Source organism: Telmatherina bonti (assembly GCF_933228915.1).
Source record: "Telmatherina bonti genome assembly, chromosome: 2".
In the NCBI taxonomy this organism is placed as follows: domain Eukaryota; kingdom Metazoa; phylum Chordata; class Actinopteri; order Atheriniformes; family Telmatherinidae; genus Telmatherina; species Telmatherina bonti.
Genome location: NC_136620.1, coordinates 24,478,808 through 24,497,619, shown reverse-complemented (window position 1 = coordinate 24,497,619; position 18,812 = coordinate 24,478,808). Strand labels below are relative to the sequence as shown.

Genomic DNA, 18,812 nt, shown 5'->3' with positions numbered 1-18,812 from the left:
TTTTACTGACATAAAGTATGACAATAAGACATTTGTTAAACATCTGTTTAATCAAGTAAATTTAGGTGCAAAAATCTCATCTAAACGCTGACATCACTTATGTACAATTTCACAGTTATTCAAAATGATGGAATCAAGAAAAAAAACTGAGTCCACTCAGTTTTACTAAACTAAATTAGTCTTTGTTTTAAATGTTATACATGTTCAGTTTAAGGTACCGGTAATCATTGCCCCAAATGGTTAACTTTAAGAAAAAACATTGGTGGTGTATGCTTGTAGTTTTTAATCTCATTTTTCAAACAAATAAATGTATGAATAAAATTAAATATTTGGTTGAGCACTTTTTTTTCCATACTTTCAAGATTAAATACAAGTGTTTCAGTTTTTTGTTAGTAACCAGGCTGTTTTCTACAATATGTTCAGTGGGGAACCTCGACTTTCTGCTCAAACTTACAACATAAAAAATGTCCACATCCTGAATATTACTTAATAAAAACACTACAGCCCAGAGGAAGCATTCGTTTTGGCCCCAGGGGTACGTTTTTTCCACTCACCCATTAGACTATAGCAGTCCTCGTAATGTTCCACCTGGTACTGGGCAGACAAAGCCAAGAGGTATTCCTGTTCAGACTTTTCTCCAGGGGACAACCCAGGGCCAGAAGTCCAAGACCCCATCTCCTCAACCGGCTGCTCACTGAGGCTGTTCATCGAACCTGAGAGATGTAAAGCAACTACTGTTGAGGCAGAACAAAATTTTGGCGTGAGGACAAAACAACCAGAATTATAATTCCAAGAAATTTAAAGCGGTTTCCAACCTTTTCACACAGAGAAAAAAAAAATCGGCAGGCAGAAATTTTGATGGAACAATAAAGCAGTGATAACACTACGGGTTCTCGCTAATTGTACTGTTTAGTCACTTTTTTTCAATTCATTATTTGCTTTCAGGAGAAGCGTTGATTCAGACACAATCCTCACAGGATACAAGAGGAAGAAGATTAATTTAACAGCAATCCAAAGTAAAAGTGTTAATTAAGAACTATGTGATTAGGAAATGAAGGAATCTGCCATCAGTTTATTTCGTTGTTGTCAACAGTATCACCTCAGAGGTTATGTCCTCAAGATGAGTGAAATAACACTTCGATAATCTTGTACCATTTCAAGCATTATTGTTGCACTTTAATGTGCCTCACAGTTTCAGTGTATGCATGCTCAACTTCATCAGATTTAGTACCTGTGTTGTCCGTGTCCTTTGCCTTTTGCTGATTTCCTGCTGTGTTTGTCTTTCACCACACACCCAACTCCAAGAGAAGAGTCTGATGAGTGGCCATAAGCGCTACCTGGCAGTGCAGAGGGTGGTGGCTCTGATCCCATCACCACACACCCAACTCCTAGTGTCGGAAACAGAAGAATGTCCGTAGGTGCTACCTGGTAGCGGTGATGGGAGGGGTTCACTTTTAGAGACAACACATCCGATGCCTAAATTTGAGTCTGATGAATGACCGTAGGTACTGCCCAGGTAATGGTGAGCGCTTGGGCTCATCTCCTGAAACTACACCATCCAATGCCCAACGTAGAGTCAGATGAGTGACCATATGAGCTTCCAGGCAGAGGAGTCAAGGGTTGCTCTACTCCTGACACCACGCAGCCTGGCTGAAGGACGCAGTCTGAGGCGTGGCCATGTCGACTCCAACGAGGTCTTGTTTCACAAACATTGGACACAAACTCACCCACTTTAATGTTGGCATTAGATGAGTGCCCATGAATACTGGGAGCAGGACGTGGGGCAACAAAGTCTGAGACATTTTCCCCAACTTTGATATGAGCATCTGAGCTGTGACCATGAGCACTGGGCGATGGCAGAGGAGCCGTTATGTCTGAAACAAGCTCCCCAACTCTGATGTGGGCGTCTGAGACATGGCCATGGACATTTGGAGCAGGTAGATGGTGGACAAAATCTGAAACATTCTCCCCAATCTTGATGTGAGCATCTGAGCTGTGACCATGAGCGCTGGGTGATGGCAGAGGAGCCGTTATGTCTGAAACAAGCTCCCCAACTCTGATGTGGGCATATGAGACATGGCCATGGACATTTGGAGTAGGTAGATGGTGGACAAAATCTGAAACATTCTCCCCAATCTTGATGTGAGCATCTGAGGTGTGACCGTGGATGTTTGAGGTAGGAAGTGAGACAGTTGCCTCAGCTGCATCTTGGTCAGTATTTATGTGAATATCAGAAGAATGACCAGAGATGCTGGTTGAAGACTTAGGGACCGTGGTACCTGAAACCGGCAGTCCAACCTTTTCATCCATATTGGAAACAAGACTCTCTTCAACTGGTTGAGAAATGCTCTCCCTAGCTATATCATTAGATTCTGAACTGTGCTCTTGACTGCAGGCTTCTTTCCTTTCATCAGATACACTCTGCAGTGCTTTGTGATCACCTTGATCTCTGCCATCTTGCTCTGCTACGGTAGAGGATGACTTGTGAGTCACGTGCTTTATACCCTCAACTGAATTATGCTCAACTTCATTTCCCTCTGCTGCACTTTCCAAAACCCCTCTTTTTGCATCTTGTCCTGACATTGATGCAGCTTCCCTCTGATTGGCATCTGCCTTTAAGACATGTCCATCTGTCTGCTGGACTGAAGTTTGAGAAAGTTGTGGGTGAGCATGTGTATTTTGAGGTTCCTCATGGGTATGCTGACCTCGAGACGAGCTGAATTTAGGAATTTGTTCTTTGGGGGCATCTTCTTGAACTTGAGACATTTTTTCCCCAGTGGGTATGTGGATTTGACTGAGTTCAGGCTGAACTGCAGATCCCCATCGGGGCCTGGACCGGACTGAGGCTTGGCCAGTGATACCATCTAGTGGACTAAAGGGGGCACTAAAGTCATAGTCCATTAGTTGCTTAGCAGGACAACTTTCAGGTAGGTCAGAGCCAATCTCCTCTAAGGCTTTTTCCACTTGCTGACTGTCAGGCTTTGGTGATTTAGGGAAGAAATCATTGATGTCAATGTCCTCAGAGATGACAGCAGGTGTGGACGGATCACGATCGAGTGCCACAGTTTGAGATTCTTGAGTCTCTGCTAATTGTTCCTCCTGAGTAGGAAATTCCTGTCAACATAAGTTAATAATTTGAGGATGTGTCAAGGGGGTATTTATAACAACATTGTGAGGAGGGAAACTTCAGGGAACAATAGAATAAGAATAAGCACTTGTTATACCGGTGTTTGTTTTGCTGCAGTCTGTTGTTCTGACGGAACAGGTGGCAACCCTTCCATGGGAGGTCTCTGTTGGCCTGAGGGATATTTCTCCAGCATTGCCTGGAGGGAGGTCACAGAAACAAAAGTAACTTCCAAGAAATGAAGTTAAGAAAAAAAATATGTTCTACTATTCCACTGGAAAGATGGTTCACTGCTCTTTGTTTGACAGCAAAATTGTGGAGCAAAAACTAACAAGACAATTTTCGCAGAACTTGTCAGAAAGGAGCAAAAGAATTCATCTATTTAATTGGGCAGTGGATTTGGACCATTTTCTTTAAAATCGTGACTCTGTCCAAGTGTTTTTTTTTTTTCTTTTGATTCATCACAAACCTGAATTTTCTGCCTGTCAAGCATGAAGAACTGAGCTCGGGCTTCGTCAAGTCTCATTCGCTGCACTCTCCACATGGCCCGTCTCTCTCTGCGAGCTGCTTCCTCTGACAGATGGCTGTACCGCACAATCAGCTCCTTCCTATAATTTGAAAGAAGAAAGAATATGTAGAAGTTAATCTTTTTAACTGAGGTGCTCATCCAGAGCCAGTGTCAATTATTGTATGACTGTGAGAGAGCACACAGATTATTCCAGCTAGTTTTCCTTAAACAACAATTTTAGTAATCTATTCTCAATCATTCTTTGACAAAACCATTACCTGGGTTATCTTTCTCTGGCACATCTCAAACAAATTAGACACTCAAATCTTGAATTTAGCAAATATTTTAGCAAGAAGGAACAGTAAAGGCAGTGAACTGGCAGGATAAAATGCTGCAGATGGCAGGTGCTTTCTTCGGCTTTGGCACACTTGGATGTCCAACATGTCGTCAAGCTGAAAAACAGCTCGCTGTGTGAATTACAGGCTCTGATAGCATTTGCTCATGCTGCCACATAGGACAGTGATCCCTACTATATGGAAATGTGGCTCAAATCCACCCGCTGGCATATGCCGTACTGATGGAGAGGATGTCTCAGCGTGTCTGAACATAGTCAGGATATATATTGTCTCCAAAATATAATCTTAACAGAGACTGAATCATCTATAGGGGGAAAAAAAGAAAAAAAAAAAACTGTTGTGACTGCAAAAGCTGTCAGACCTAGCTCTCTGCTCCAGCTGCTCCTCCAGGGCTTGCAGTCTCTTTTCTCTGTCTCTCAGCTCTCTGGCAAAGCTGAAATCATCCTCTTCTTGCTTTTTCTTGGCTGCACTTCGCCACTGTTCCCAAATGCACAAACACACATAGATCATTAGCTCAAAGCATGGTCAGAAACACATAAACAGACCTTTTGGTCAGGATTTATTCATTGCATTGGTGATGCACTAAATATATTTTGCAATAACAGGTACATCTTACTTTCTCACACATTTTCTTATGAATTCATGCATCATAATTACACATATTGAAACTAGTAATTTCTCCACACAATTCCTTTTTCTTAATCTTTCTTTTAATTACCTCTTGCTCCTGTTCCAGGTGTTGTTTCAGTTCCTCAAAACGCTCCCTTTTCTTGGCCTCCTCAGCCAGACGAAGTGACACCTGGTGCCCTGCAGGAGGTGAGGGAGATAACAGTGGGCTGTTTACCCCTGCGCTGCAACACTAAACAACATCACCATCTGGCCCACAATCAAGAGGGCCCATGCCAAGACATGCATATAGCATCAGGCCAGACATTCGCTGAGCCAATTACCTCCCTTCTCAGACACTGCCTCGCATTTTCAGCAGTAATAAATTATGCGAGGAGTTAGCTACAACTGGATGAGTGATGAAGATTAGATTAGATTTCACAGTAGTAATGGAAACTATCTAAATCATTCCTTCCTCCAACTGTTCCCCTGTGCACCTCTCGTGCTCGCTTGACAGGACCAAGGGGAAGTTCTCAGTCAGGATGTGTGCTTAGTGCCGAGCCATTTGTGGAAGGTATACAGTACGCAGCTGGATGGGAGCATCCATGATCATCATCGACCATATAAAAATCACGCTCACTGCATGAGTTCATTTGTGTGCGTGTGTGTGACACTAACCACGGATGCTCTCCAGGGTTTTTGCTGCCGACACCCTGACCTGATTGATCAGCTCCTGCCGAGCCCGCTCTGTTCTCAGGGCCTAACAATAGACAGACGAGAAATCATCATTAGCACAGATTTATCCTCCTGCCCTGTAGCTCACCTCTCTGTCAGTCACCGCTGCCAGGGTGCTGTATTACATCAACAACATCAAGTAAGAAAAGAGAAAATAATGAAAATCTAACTGGTGAAATGCAGGAAGACCAGAGGCTTGGTCTTTAAAAGGAAACAAAGCCACATCCCAGTAATGTAACCTGTGCATGACATTACTTGTTCCTCCTTGCTGACGGCGCTGTGCTTCGCGATCCTCTCCATGCGTCCACGATAAACAGCACAGTCTCTCTCAATCTCCTCCACCTCCTGAAGGGAGAAGGTGACAGCGATGCGAGGTACAGGCAGCTCTGACCAACAGATGTAGTGCTGTAGAGACACATTTGGCAGAGAGTTAGCACTATAATAGAGGCGCACTATTTTAAGTGTTAATTCAGATGACTCACAGTGCTGAAATTGTGTTTTACAGCCTCAAAGTTTGTTTCATAAACAAAATATGTCCAACCAGCTGTCCGAGAGTGATACAACTTTTTTATTACTACATCCCAAAAAAATAAATAAATAAACAAGTGAAAAATCTAGGATGAGAAGAAGATATCTGACCACAGATATGATTAAGAAGCTGTAGTATGACCTGCTATACATTTATTTTGACTTCTGGGTATTTATGAGCTTTAATAAATCAGTTTTATATGTTCCATCCATATTACAAACACATATTTCAAATACTTCACCTCTCTGCTTTAAATGCAGCTTAAAGGGTGAAACATTAACGCTGCGTACTTGATCTTGCTCCAGAATCTGTCAAAATGAAGGAACTGTATCACTAATGTATGGCCTCAATGCGCTGTTAAAAATACATAAACTAAACTGTATTAATTTTTCCTCAAAATACGACATTGAAGTGAACTAAAAATACCAATGTTCGAGGTCTGAATGAAATACCACTCAGTCTTGATTATAAAACAAGTAATTTTACTCAATATTTTAAAAAAAAAACCTAAATAAAAAACATGTCTCTAACTCCCAACACTGTTCCTTTTCTGTGAGTTCTGCAATTTCCTGTGAATGAATCTATTATATTTAGATATCTATACTGATCTTTACTTAGTCCAGTCCTTTTCTTGACTGCAGAATTTGGATTATGTACTTTGTATTCCGTAAAATACACTTGTTTTACATATAGATCTTCGAAACCAGCACAGTAGAGGAAAACTTTAATTACAGAATGTAAATTAGTCAGGAGTAAAGGCACTGGGGTTTAAGTGAGGCACGTTGGATGAAGAAAAACATTACATGCGGGCGAATCTGCAGGCAGGCCACAGATAAGTGGAAAAATTACATACAATGTGATGACATTGCTTCACTGACACATGCCATTTTTCATCGAGAAGTCAGCCAAGTGAGGAGTTCATTTATGCAAGAAGACATCTAACATTTAGAGATTCAGGCAGGTGTTCTGCTGGCAGGAATGCTGGGAATACAACACCAAACACGTGATGATATTTGTTCTGAATAGTGACGCACATCCCAAAAACATCTCCTACATTTGATTCCATCTTAAACTTAAAAATAAGTCAAAAACAGTGTAATTTTCTTCTTCTCTTTCTTTTGAGGGTAAAACAACATGATGGATCCAATAAATTAAAAAAAAAAAGTCAATATCTTTGATCCTAAATGAAAATATTGATCCAATGATGATATATAAGCATGAAGATACAGATATCTACTGCGAAATAAAATCAGTAGTCTGGAATCAGTTTTCTATTTTGCAGTTTTCTATCAGTTTCCCAAATCTAATCAAAACTGTAATGTGGCAGAATGTTTTTTTATGTCAGCAAACATCAAGTTGCTTTTGTTTGTTGTGTAAATGATTAGAGCTGTGACGATATGCTTTTGTCCCGATTCGATTCTGATTTTTTTGGATGCCAATTTGATTGGAAATGTGATTCTCAAGATTCTTCAATATTGCTGATTTTTTTTTTTACTAAAGAAAAAAATATGTACAAAACATTTTTTCTTGATTTCAATTTAAAAAAAACAATACAGTAGCCAGACCATCCTTCTGCTGCTAGAATGCCCAAGAAGACAAGTAAAGAGATCAAGAAAAATAATAAAAAGGACAAAAATATTATACTTGATGATTCGTATTTAATCATTTAAAAAAAAAAAAAAATTATTTCAAAATTGTCAAGCAAAAAATTCAGATATCCAATTTTTTTTATTCCATTTCCCAACCCTATAAATAATACTGTAATGTGACCAACTTGTTATTTACACCCTTAGTTGTTATAATGCCACACTCAACTGCACAGTCTGTATGAATTACTGGCATCGAAAGGTAAAGATGGGCTGGAAAATACTTTAAATGCAAAGCATAGTTGTGAATGGATGGTGGCTGTTGGCAGCCAAAATTCTTCCAGACAAAAAACTGTTTTCACTTGTGAGTGCATTCAGCGGCCTCAAGTGCAGAAATTACTGTATTACGATAAATTACTTCAATATGACAAATGTGTGTTCTGTCTTATTCTATGTGCCTTTTAAGGCATTGCACATCCCAAACGGTACTCTAGACCCATCATCAACAAAGCTGGTACTAAAGGTCAGATGGTTCTTACTTCAGACACTATTTTTTGCCCGTTCACCATAGTAAAAAATATCAGGCTTCCATGTAAGCAGATGCATGGTAAGGGGATTTAAATGGTTAATCTAAAAAAATATATATATTTTAACAGAGGGATTAGATGGCAACAACGGAGTTTTTATGTGAGGAAAATATCTTCTTTTGAATTACATACATGTTGTACACATTAGCAGCTGCAACGTTAGCTGCAAATTATTCTCCGGTCAGTTTAAATGTCAGACACTACAGAACTTTTGCTATTTTCCCGTCACGTGTCTATCAACGGCTCATTCAGCATCCATATTGCATCCTACCAGACTTGTTAGTTCGCTCCTGCCAGCAAAAGACGATCTTACAATGACTTCTGTTTTGTCCATTTCTTTTTTTCAATCTTGCAGGTTTTTTGCTGAATCAGCGAAGTTGTGTGTTCAAAACAGCCAGTTCCTTATTTTACCACAAAGCAAAACGTCACACTGCGTGCCGGATGTAAAAGCAGTTTACATTTTACTAAAAGTAGTGCAGTTTCTCAACCTTGGGAACAAGCGGCAACCTCCGGCGGTTAAAAGTGAACCCTATGTGGAAGTGCATAAAACTGCAGTTCCCCATTCATCCGCTAGGGGGCTGGCTCCAAAACAGAGCAAATCCCCATAGACTCCCATGTTAAAAAGGCCAACTTCACAGCAGAAATAAACATGGTCACAGCCTGGTTCAAAAATCCATTTTCGGTTTATAGGTCAGGTTTACCTTCATGACAACTGTGGGGGGAGTGGATTTTTTTCTAACTCGCTCGTTTTAAAGTAATTTAATCTCGAAGTTCGGCAAATTTAGGGGCGGGTTCTTTTGATTGACAGGTACCAATCTCCGGCTTCAAGTAAGAAGAACGTAGAACAACCGCGGTTTTAAGCTGGTTAACAACGTGACTTAGCTTTAGCCCGCTTACTTCCGTTCGCTGGTTAGCTACCGTTTTCTTGGGGTTAGCTCAGTTAGCTTTTAGCTACAGAAAGCTCGGAGTTCGCTCGATGTCAATCATCCACCATGACGCTCACAGCTACCCTCTCAGCTCCACCTCTTTGCCCATATTTGTATTTTCCGGAAGAGACGACACGCATGATGCTGCCAACATGGCGACGGTAGGAACCGCCCACCGAGCTTCAATTCAGCTCTTTAAAAACCTATGGGTGACGTCCATCTCTTTATATACAGTCTATGCGCGGGACGCTGCTGGGTAGCAGCGGCTCTAGAAATGCACATGATAGATATTACTGTGTAATGGAACAAGTCCAGGAAGCAGAGTTATAAGGTCACAAAAGTTACAAAATATGTCTCTAAAAAGATAAACAATCCTACTTTTACTTCCAATATCAGAATGTGTAAAAAAAAAAAATTGGGGGGAGAAATTACTGTCACATGTTCCACCTTTGACACAAACCAGCTGGGATTTGAAAATAAAAAAATTCATGCTGTGCCGGGGGCAGAGCAGCCAGTTGGCATCTCCTGGCAAATACAGTGAGTTGAATCCATATTAAAAGCAAGCAAAGTAAACAGACTGGGTTATCTTAATACTTTTTGTTCTTAATATATTCACCGCAGCCAATAAGGAAAAATTTTCTTTGCACTGAATATTTCATGAATACCATATAGCTACAGTACTGATATTTTTACACAATAATCAAATTAATTAAATCCCCCCCGTTCCACATGTGCATGATAGGTGTTAAATGTGCAAAACCAACCTGTGGGCAACAGATTTTGAGGAGGTTGATGGTCTTTCCACAGACGTACACATCATTGGCAATGTGTCTCAAGAAGAGCGGCACGCAATCCTCCACATCCTTTGAGATCAGCGTGTAGCCTTGAACCCAGAAGTGTTTGTCTGCACAAATTTAAAGATGCCTATTACATACTTTCCAACAATTTAGAACAACTTTTACTGGGATATTATGTTTCTAGTAACACAACATCACTCATTACGAAAACATAAAAAAACTACAAACAGTGGAGCAATACGCAGCACATACGGGCCCTAAAACTTTTCCTTATTTAGTGCGACTTACGAGGCATGACAAAACTCTGGCCGCTTGAATTAACACATGGAAATTGTTAGCGCTTAGCTCAGTGATCCTAAGCAAAAAGCATAAGAGAACACGAATGCATCGAGCTTTCGGAGCCCTTTACAGAAAGCCCGCGGCTTGCCAAGAAAGCTTAGCTGCTGATTGCTTCCTTGGCCGATGGAGTTCGAGGAAAACAATGACATTTGTGTGTCCTCCAAAAGGCATGAGCAAGAAGTGTGGAGGTTCACTGCTAGAGTTGATGAGGTGTAGCCAATGAGCAAATGAAACTGTTAGCCAGACAAAGCCGAGGTGATGGTCTGACCTTGAATGGGATGTTGCATGACATACAATATTTGGAGAGGCTACAATGATTCATACCAAAGGATATTTACAGGGCTGAAAAATTGAACCTTGTGTACTCGTCCTAGGATGCATGATTTTATGATTAATCTTATCTTGCATGTAGTTTTGAAATTTAAAAAAACCTAAATAATTTTTAGACTTTACATACTGATTATTTTCTTAATTGTTTATTCCATTTGTATAAAATGAGATGCTTAAATTATTAATTTAAAAAAATGTTTTTTTTATCTAGAATCACTTAAACTATATATTCCTGATATGCCTAAAATGAGAAAGTCTGTTGAAGACGTGAAGAAAAAGACATCTAGCATTAAAAACAGCGGGAGGGGAACACAATGGACTCATACAAAGTGAGTCAGCCAGTTCCTGTAAAACACAGACGGCTTTATTTTGCTTCATCTCCTTCTGTCTGAACGCAGCTCTCCTTGTGGAATCGAGTCATTAATTGGACTAAATAAAATGACTTCAGCCGGTGGAGATTTGTCAAGGGTAACTGTAAGAGAAATCTTTCTTTTTTGAAGCGTTTCTGTTGTAACCAGAATGTCAAAACAAATTAAAAGAATAATATTGTTTATTTGTATTTGTCTCTCCAGCTTGCTGAATGGCGATGGCGCTGGTTCCCACAGCTGGGCCAGCTGATTTTGTTTCCCACTGATTACCATCCAATAACTTCATGACATCCTTTATAGACACAAGGACGAATCCAACTGGGCAATAAAAGCTGTAATGAAATCTCTTCGTTTCCCCCACCTTCCTGCTAGACAATCCATCTGGCGGGCTTTTCATTTTCAGAACCTGCTGACTGGAGTGTTTATGTTATGCGATTTCTTGTGTGTGCCATCTCACCCCTGTAGCTCAGGAATTCCTCATTGACTTGGATCATGAATTCTCCATAAACATCTCGAAACACGCCATTATACACCCAGTCAGACACAAACCTATGTGAAGTCGAGGGGAAAAAAAAGTCAAACACAGCTCTGACGAGCTTTTAGTGTGATAAATCAAAGACATTCTGCATATCATATGTAGTCGCGAAATATCTTTGGCATAAATATGGACTAAACATGGCGTGCAGACACTGACCGTGTGTATGGTTCGCAGCTGCTCTTTAGCAGCGACAGTAGGATTGGATAATTTTCGTTGCTGCAGTTATTCTGTGCCTCGTTGTACAGGTAGGACAGCAGTTTAACACCCTGAGGAGATCCACATGGCACAGAGCTGACATCTCATCTGTTAAATTAAACACGGCCATGACAGATGACATATTGCAGTTCGCAGATAAAAGAACACTCACCACAGGGAAGGTGGCTTGGCCTGCACCCAAAGGCCCATCTACACAGCACAGCTCTGACAGGTACCTTAGATACAAAGAGAGCAGGGAGTTTTTGATCTTATGATGTTTACATGAAGGTTCTCGCTGCTGGAAAATGACTACACTGCTGACTGGAGTGAGGCTAATGTTAAACTTGGCACCAGCAGCACGAAAGAAAAAAAACTACAAGTTTTAGCCCACCTGAGCTGGCGTCCAACTTTGCGGAAGAGGAAGCCGATTGTCAGCAGACTGATAGAGGGGGGAGTGGTGAGAACACAGGCCCTGTAGTAATGCAGATACTTCCTCAGACCACCGGTGAACGCCTTGGCGAAGGAAAAATATTTTCAGATGTTGTAATTTACACTGATGTACAGGCACTCAAATGGTTAATCCACCCTGAGTATTAATAGATTACGTCACTTTTTAATGTTTTAAATGAATAGTTAGGCCACTGCCATTTATCCATGTGTATTTCCTCTTTTTTTTGATAGTTCCACTGTGTGTGTGTGTGTGTGTGTGTGTGTGTGTGTGTGTGTGTGTGTGTGTGTGTGTGTGTGTGTGTGTGTGTGTGTGTGTGTGTGTGTGAATAAATTGTTTATGTGCATTTGTGCTTGCTTGTCTGAAATTTCCCCTAAAGGGAAGACCAAATTATTCTGAACTGATGAACACAACAGTGGCAACAAACTTGCCAGTGCAGAATACAGGCGGAGGAAATTTTCTAGTCCCAGTGGTATTAATTAATGATGATTATACAAACACACCTGGAAGACGAGGCCTTTCTTGTCAACACTCTGCAGAGCAAAGCGGCTAAGCCTCAGGTAGTAGGTGCCGTACTGGGCCAACTCCCCCAAGAGACAAGACACGCTTTCTGGAGAGGCTCCCGACACACACACACCGGGCCTGACGTCAAACTGAACACTCTGAGGCAAAAAAAAACCAAAAAAAAACCACATATTTACAAAAGACAGTGAGCAACTGTACAGTCTGAGAAAATCCAATAAAAGAGACTGTCTTTGTGACCCATCAAATATTAAACTATGGAAGGAGTGTTGAGAGTCAACTCCGGGGTGATTTCCGAAGACATGGCTGATGGAGTTATTATATTGGAACAGTTGCATAATCAGACTCTCTTGTTGTGGCTATCAAAGTTTTTATGAGAAGTGAATATGGTGTTTCTGGACAGCACTCTTCAGGGGAAAGAAAAAAAAAAAAAAAAAGAACTATTGTGCGATGTAGCATCACAGACCACTGCTTCAAAGACTTCACTTCTCTAACTATTTGTCACAGAGAGCTCTTGCGTTACATTAGACTCAAGTGTTTGCAATGATCGTGCTGCATCTTTATCTTAAGATAATGCCAAAAGTCTGTTGCAGCATCAAGACAAGAGGAATATATGCAGTGGAAAAAGACAAAAACAATCATCTTGAGAAAACCAAAACTTCCAGATGAAGTGCAAAGCTGTAACTTAAAATAAAAGGATGCAGGTTTTTTTTCTCTTTGCAACTTTTTTCTTAAAGGTACTAGCAACTTTTACTGCAGTTTTTGGAGACTTTTCTGGTGTTTTGGCGACAGACTTAAAGGCACATATTGTTCTGCAGTTACTGTAACAAACGAGTAGTGGGAATCTCTCCCTATCATCCTAAAGCACTCCCAGGCGGCCAGTCTCAGTCGGCTCCGGCTGCAGGTCAAGGTAGAATAATTGCGGTATGTTGTGGAAGTTCACCACAACATAGTTTATACCATTGTCAGTGAGAACTGGCTGCATAATTTTTGTGTATACCCACACATAGTTCGGCAATGCATTAATCAGCTGGTTCAAATCAGTAGTCTCTTAACAGGTGAATGAAAAAAACAAGCTGTAGCTTGACAGCGGTTGTTTGGCATAAAACGTACATCGAAGCCAACCTAAAATAGTTCCTATACTTAAGCATATTTAGCAAGTGTTGTAAAAAAGAAATACAAAAATGTTATGAAATGTTTCCTGTGTGGGACCATGGTATAAGCGGATTAAACAACTCGGAACCGTGCATTAGATGGTTATAATGCACGACACGGAGTCGAGAACACAATGACATTCAGCATTGTTTAAAAATACTGGATAATTGTGTTAAATAATCAAGATCTCAATTTCAGTCAAAATAATCGTCATTATAATTTTTTCCATAATTGAGCAGCCCTAGCTGTGACAAGGCGCTCTTGCAGCTTGCATTAAAATCTCATTTACTTCTTGAATTTTTAATAAAGCTAATGGTCTACCATGTTTTTTTTGTGAAGGTTTGGAGCAGGGGTTTAAAACTCCAGTCCTCGAGGGCTGGTAACCAGGCGGCTTGTCATTGTTTCCCTCTATCAACACACCTGATTTAAATCAAATGGATCAAGCAGCTTCTTGTCAACCTATTTATCCATTTCAGTCAGGTGTGTTAGAACATGGAGACAACAAAAACTTACAGAATATCGGCCCTGGAGGACTGGAGTTTGACACCTGTGGTTTGGAGAAATGAACCTTTTTAAGGGAACTTGGTTTGTTTATTTCACATGCACTAATTGTCCACTGATTCTCTTCTCTCTTCTTCCAGTGCAGGAAATAACTGTGTTTAACTGCACTTTAAACTCTTAAGAAAAGGTGATGAATTGCACCTGGTTGAGAGGAAAGGTGGTGGATGCCACTCCTATCAGGACATTCAGGAGGTCCGATACTAATTGTGTCTGTGAGTCCAGAGGCAGCGGAAGGACAGGAGAGGGTGTACTCGTGCTCACCACCCTCATCTCCCCCTCCCACAGCCGATACAAATGGTCAAAGGCCTCCCTGCCTCCTTCTGTGAGATAAAAGGACTCCTTTTTTCCTGGTGGGCTGTTGGGAGAAAGGGAGAGAATGAAGAATTTTCCAGCACCTGAATCAACTTTTGGAAAAACTTGCACCTATAGCTTTGTTTTTCAGCTTGCAAATGGCATTAAATACACAATTAAGAGAAATTCTGTCTCCTTTCACTAATAATTTTTGAATTTCTAAAACACTCTAAAATCCAAAGGTTCTTATTTACTAAAAAAAATTGGGGTTTTTTTTTTTCCCATTTGAGGACATCACATTTTGAACTCATTTTTTGCAGTTAATATGAATATAATGAAATTTATGAATGTTGATATGAAAAAAAAATACAGGACATCTCCCCCAGTCTCTTGGAACTTGAGATGACTATCTTCCCCATCTTCTGACATCTTGAAGCATCTTTAGCTGATCCAATCTTAGCAATAATATGTAGTAGTAAACAATACCATATGTTTGTTAAGGATTGCATCAAGAGTTCATTGAAGTTTCGCTTGCTGATGATCAAACCGACAGTATTTACCAGCCAACAGATTCCCAGCAGCGGCGTCTTCCAGGCTCAAATGTGCGGAGAGCCTCCCAGATATCAATATCTGGAACATTACTGGCCTCTGACTGAGAGTCTGGGGTCAGGTTTGAGGCTGACTGGAAACCCTCATCCTCAGACTGATCTAAACAGGGAGGAACCTGTACAGTTCAGCAACAAGAAATCCACAAGTTAGCAACGAGATTAAAAAAAGTTAATCAAAATATTTTGCAAACATGCTCAGACTGTGTAAAATAGGTCAACTCTGTATACATACTTGGCTAAAAAGTATAGCCTCTTACCCTGATGGCCAATCCAGTGACGTCAATGTTACTGGGGACAGGAGGCAGATCCAGTTTTATATCCATGTCTGAAGTGCGAGTGTGCTGCAATGCTCCAAACAATGTCAGCCTGGTCTCCTTCTCAAATCTTTCTTCTACTTCCAATTCAGTTCTTAAAGCCAGCAGCCCGGTTCCCGGCGGAGCATCCATCAACCTCTGAGTCCCACACAGACTTTCCAAAGTTCCCCATTCTTCTCCACAAACTAAACCCCACGCCCTGGCCTCGAGCCTCTGCAGCTCCTCACTCTGGTAACTCCAGGGGCGAGGCCTCCGCAACACCGGCCTCTCATGTCTCATGTAGTCCCTGCTGAAAGATGTCGATGGAAGAGGTGCAGAACCAGCAAGACATACCAAAAGCTGTAATACAGCATCTACTTCTTTCAGACCACATGTTGCTCCTTCAGGCAGTTTCCCCAGCTGTTCCTCCAGCCTCTCTGCTTCTTCTTGGCAACCTGCCACCCGCAGGTCAAAGCACATCATCAGGATTTTGTTTCTGGGTGGTGTACTGGATGCGGCAGTCGGTCCTGAGACAGCGCCTTTGTTGCCATCTTGAAATAGCTTAGACAGCAGGGCACCGTAGGCACGCTTCTTGAGAGATTTGTGGAAACTTTCTCTGGAAACTCCTCCAAGGGCTCTGCGCTTCCACGATACCCCAGACAGGCTGCAGTCACACAGGGCACTTAGCAGCTCAGTGATACTGCTGCTGTTGCAGCTGGGCTTGGTGTTGTTGTTACTGCTCATATACATGGTAGTACAGCCTCTTCAGACGCTGAGAATCACAAAAAAATGTTAGATACTTTCTTTTTTAATAAGAAAAAGAGAAGAGCAAAGTACTGCAGACATGCCCCTACATAAGCAATAAGGTACAACAAACATGTCAAATTTAAGAAATCAGAAAATATCTCGTAAAACAAAACATTTCAGAAAATGCATCACTCTTTACAAAACAAGACACTAAATTTTTTGTAAATTATCTAGTAATTTACAAAAACTGAGCTGTTTTGCAAATTCTGGTGTTTACCGTAGGTGTGTGTGTGTGTGTGTGTGTGTGTGTGTGTGTGTGTGTATAACTACTGCAAATTAGTATGGTAGCTAAATGTCAGGCGCATAGTTAGCTAGAAAAGTATGCTAAAATAATAATGTTAAGGCCAGCAGAGTCAGTTAATGGTGTCTAGACTTCAGGACTGACTCTTCTTTAACACAAGTATTGTTTAACACTGTTTAGCATACATTGCAAAACAGCAGCTCACTAAAAATAAAGGTGAATACATATACATACATACATACACACACACACACACACACATTTATATATATATATATATATATATATATATATATATATATATATATATATACAAAAATCTTTTTTTTGGTCATCATCTTATTTGGAGTTAAAAAAAAAAAAAAAAGAAATAGGGCTCCAATTAAAATAATGTTGTGCATGTACACAATCAATGTGCTGACAGAAAATCACATCAACATGCTACAGTGTTTTTCTGCTCTGCCAAGTAAAAAACAGAAATGTTGTACCTGCCCTCTAAGTTATGGCAGCGCTATTATCTGTTTTATTAAATATCATCATTATCATCTGTAAAACCTATTTAATACATTTAGAATAGGAATTGTATGTTCTAGGAACTGAATTTTTTTAAATGCATAGTCTGATTAGTTTTGTATTTTTAAACAGTTTTCTTTATAAAGTGCTTCTGATCAGTGTGTTCTTAGGTCCTTAAAGTATTATGCTTTCTGTGCTGTGCTGTTGGAAAAGTTGTTTTATGTGTTTTATACCTGTTTTGTGTCTGATATATGTGGCTCCTCGCGGCCGCCACAGTTACCACTGTAATAAATACCAAGGAAGACGTTTTATACATGTAAGACAGACCTACACACACATCACACACTCAGTCATCGCAGCAAGTCTTTCTACGAGAAATGTCATTTTTCTGCAAACTACTAGTTTAGTTAATGGAACAGGCGTAAACACTGGCAACAGCTAACTAGCTAAAGATTAGCAACATAATAAACAATTGTACCAACAAAGTACATATTTATGAAGCATGACCAATCAAATTTTTCGTCAGTCATTCATAATGATATTGTTTAATGTGTCAACATACAGCGATTACGAGACATTCACCTGACAGTTTCAAGCTTGCAGCCGACTTGTTTCTCAGCATGCTAACGTTTGTTGTTAGCGTATCACTCCCGGGTTAATTTTTTCCAGTTTAGTTTATGATGCAAACACACGGAACACAGTGTGCATATAATCGACGCTACTCCGATAATGTCTTTTTGTTCCGTGTTCTCCTGTTTCTAGATTTATGCGCCAGTAAATATAACATATTGCACTAATGAGCCATATGTAATGCTAGCTGCTTCAACCATCGTCCGCGGGCTACGACAAAATATTGAACCGCCCCCTGTAAATTTGATTGGAGAAAGGGTTGACAACCTTTAAGTGATTGGATTATAATGTAGAAGAAACAACGCTGATTTGTCAAATTTGTTTGTCAATCAACGAAAAACACAAAATGTCTACTGCGATTGGCTACTGCGATGTGATGCGTTTTACTGTAATGGGAGAAATGATCACCACATGAAATATCACTTTTATATTGTGGGTCACGTTATAACTGTGATAGTTAGGCTTTTAGTTGCAAACTGATCAAGTGAGCAGGCTAATGTAAAGTGTCTTTATACTGCAACAAACTGGACTTGTTGTGATCAAAACAGCATTATGGAATTTATTTTGATACATGAAGTAAAACATCTCTGCGATAGAAAAGTGATCACTTGCAAGACAAAACAACCAGTCCAAATTGTCCTACAGTAACATGTGTAACTCTAAAGAGCTCGAGGAGACAAATGTATGACATCTGATGTTATACCTCTAGGACATAATATTTGCTTAATTTTTATACTGATTGGGGGGGGGGGGGGGATTTTTGCACAAAAAAGGGGATAAACAAAACCTAATGAACAAGTTGGATAAACAAATGGGTATGCCCTGTTTGTTGTCAGAATAATTTTGTTCCTTTGTAGTTATGCATTTTGTGTCAACCTGGTTTATTTGCTTCTCTCTGTAGCATTTTTTTGTAAGTTTGGACATTTTCATGTTGTTGGTTTACAGCTCTTTTGGATGTTTGTGTTTTAGTTAAGCCTTCATTCTTTTTTGGCAACTGTTTGTATTTGTGCTTAATGTGGACTCATGGTCCATGGCCATTTTTTTATTGTATTTATTTTTTTGTTTTGTGTGTGTGTTTGTGTTATTTTGTAGTTTTGAACCATGATAAGGATCCCCTGAACACTACAACACAATTAGCTGAAGCTAAAAGGCAAGTAAGTAATTACACATATAATGTAGAAGTAATCAAAACAAAATTGCGTAATGGATTAAAACTTTT

The 18,812-nt window shown here is 40.2% G+C and overlaps 1 protein-coding gene across 1 annotated transcript in view; it reads right to left on the bottom strand.

The window, feature by feature from the left end:
• Nucleotides 1–17,779, bottom strand: part of tubgcp6 (tubulin gamma complex component 6) — a 23,411-nt gene extending 5,632 nt beyond the window's left edge. Inside the window, 22 exon segments of the mRNA XM_079252569.1 lie at nucleotides 500–713; nucleotides 1,232–1,268; nucleotides 1,270–1,395; nucleotides 1,397–1,513; nucleotides 1,515–1,553; nucleotides 1,555–3,114; nucleotides 3,225–3,323; nucleotides 3,594–3,732; nucleotides 4,350–4,465; nucleotides 4,707–4,795; nucleotides 5,273–5,354; nucleotides 5,585–5,734; nucleotides 9,722–9,861; nucleotides 11,249–11,340; nucleotides 11,486–11,595; nucleotides 11,697–11,760; nucleotides 11,916–12,037; nucleotides 12,476–12,634; nucleotides 14,352–14,565; nucleotides 15,062–15,225; nucleotides 15,367–16,174; nucleotides 17,546–17,779. Coding sequence (XP_079108695.1) covers nucleotides 500–713; nucleotides 1,232–1,268; nucleotides 1,270–1,395; nucleotides 1,397–1,513; nucleotides 1,515–1,553; nucleotides 1,555–3,114; nucleotides 3,225–3,323; nucleotides 3,594–3,732; nucleotides 4,350–4,465; nucleotides 4,707–4,795; nucleotides 5,273–5,354; nucleotides 5,585–5,734; nucleotides 9,722–9,861; nucleotides 11,249–11,340; nucleotides 11,486–11,595; nucleotides 11,697–11,760; nucleotides 11,916–12,037; nucleotides 12,476–12,634; nucleotides 14,352–14,565; nucleotides 15,062–15,225; nucleotides 15,367–16,152 — 4,619 coding nt within the window. The 5' untranslated portion in view covers nucleotides 16,153–16,174; nucleotides 17,546–17,779.
• Nucleotides 17,780–18,812: the final 1,033 nt, after the last annotated feature.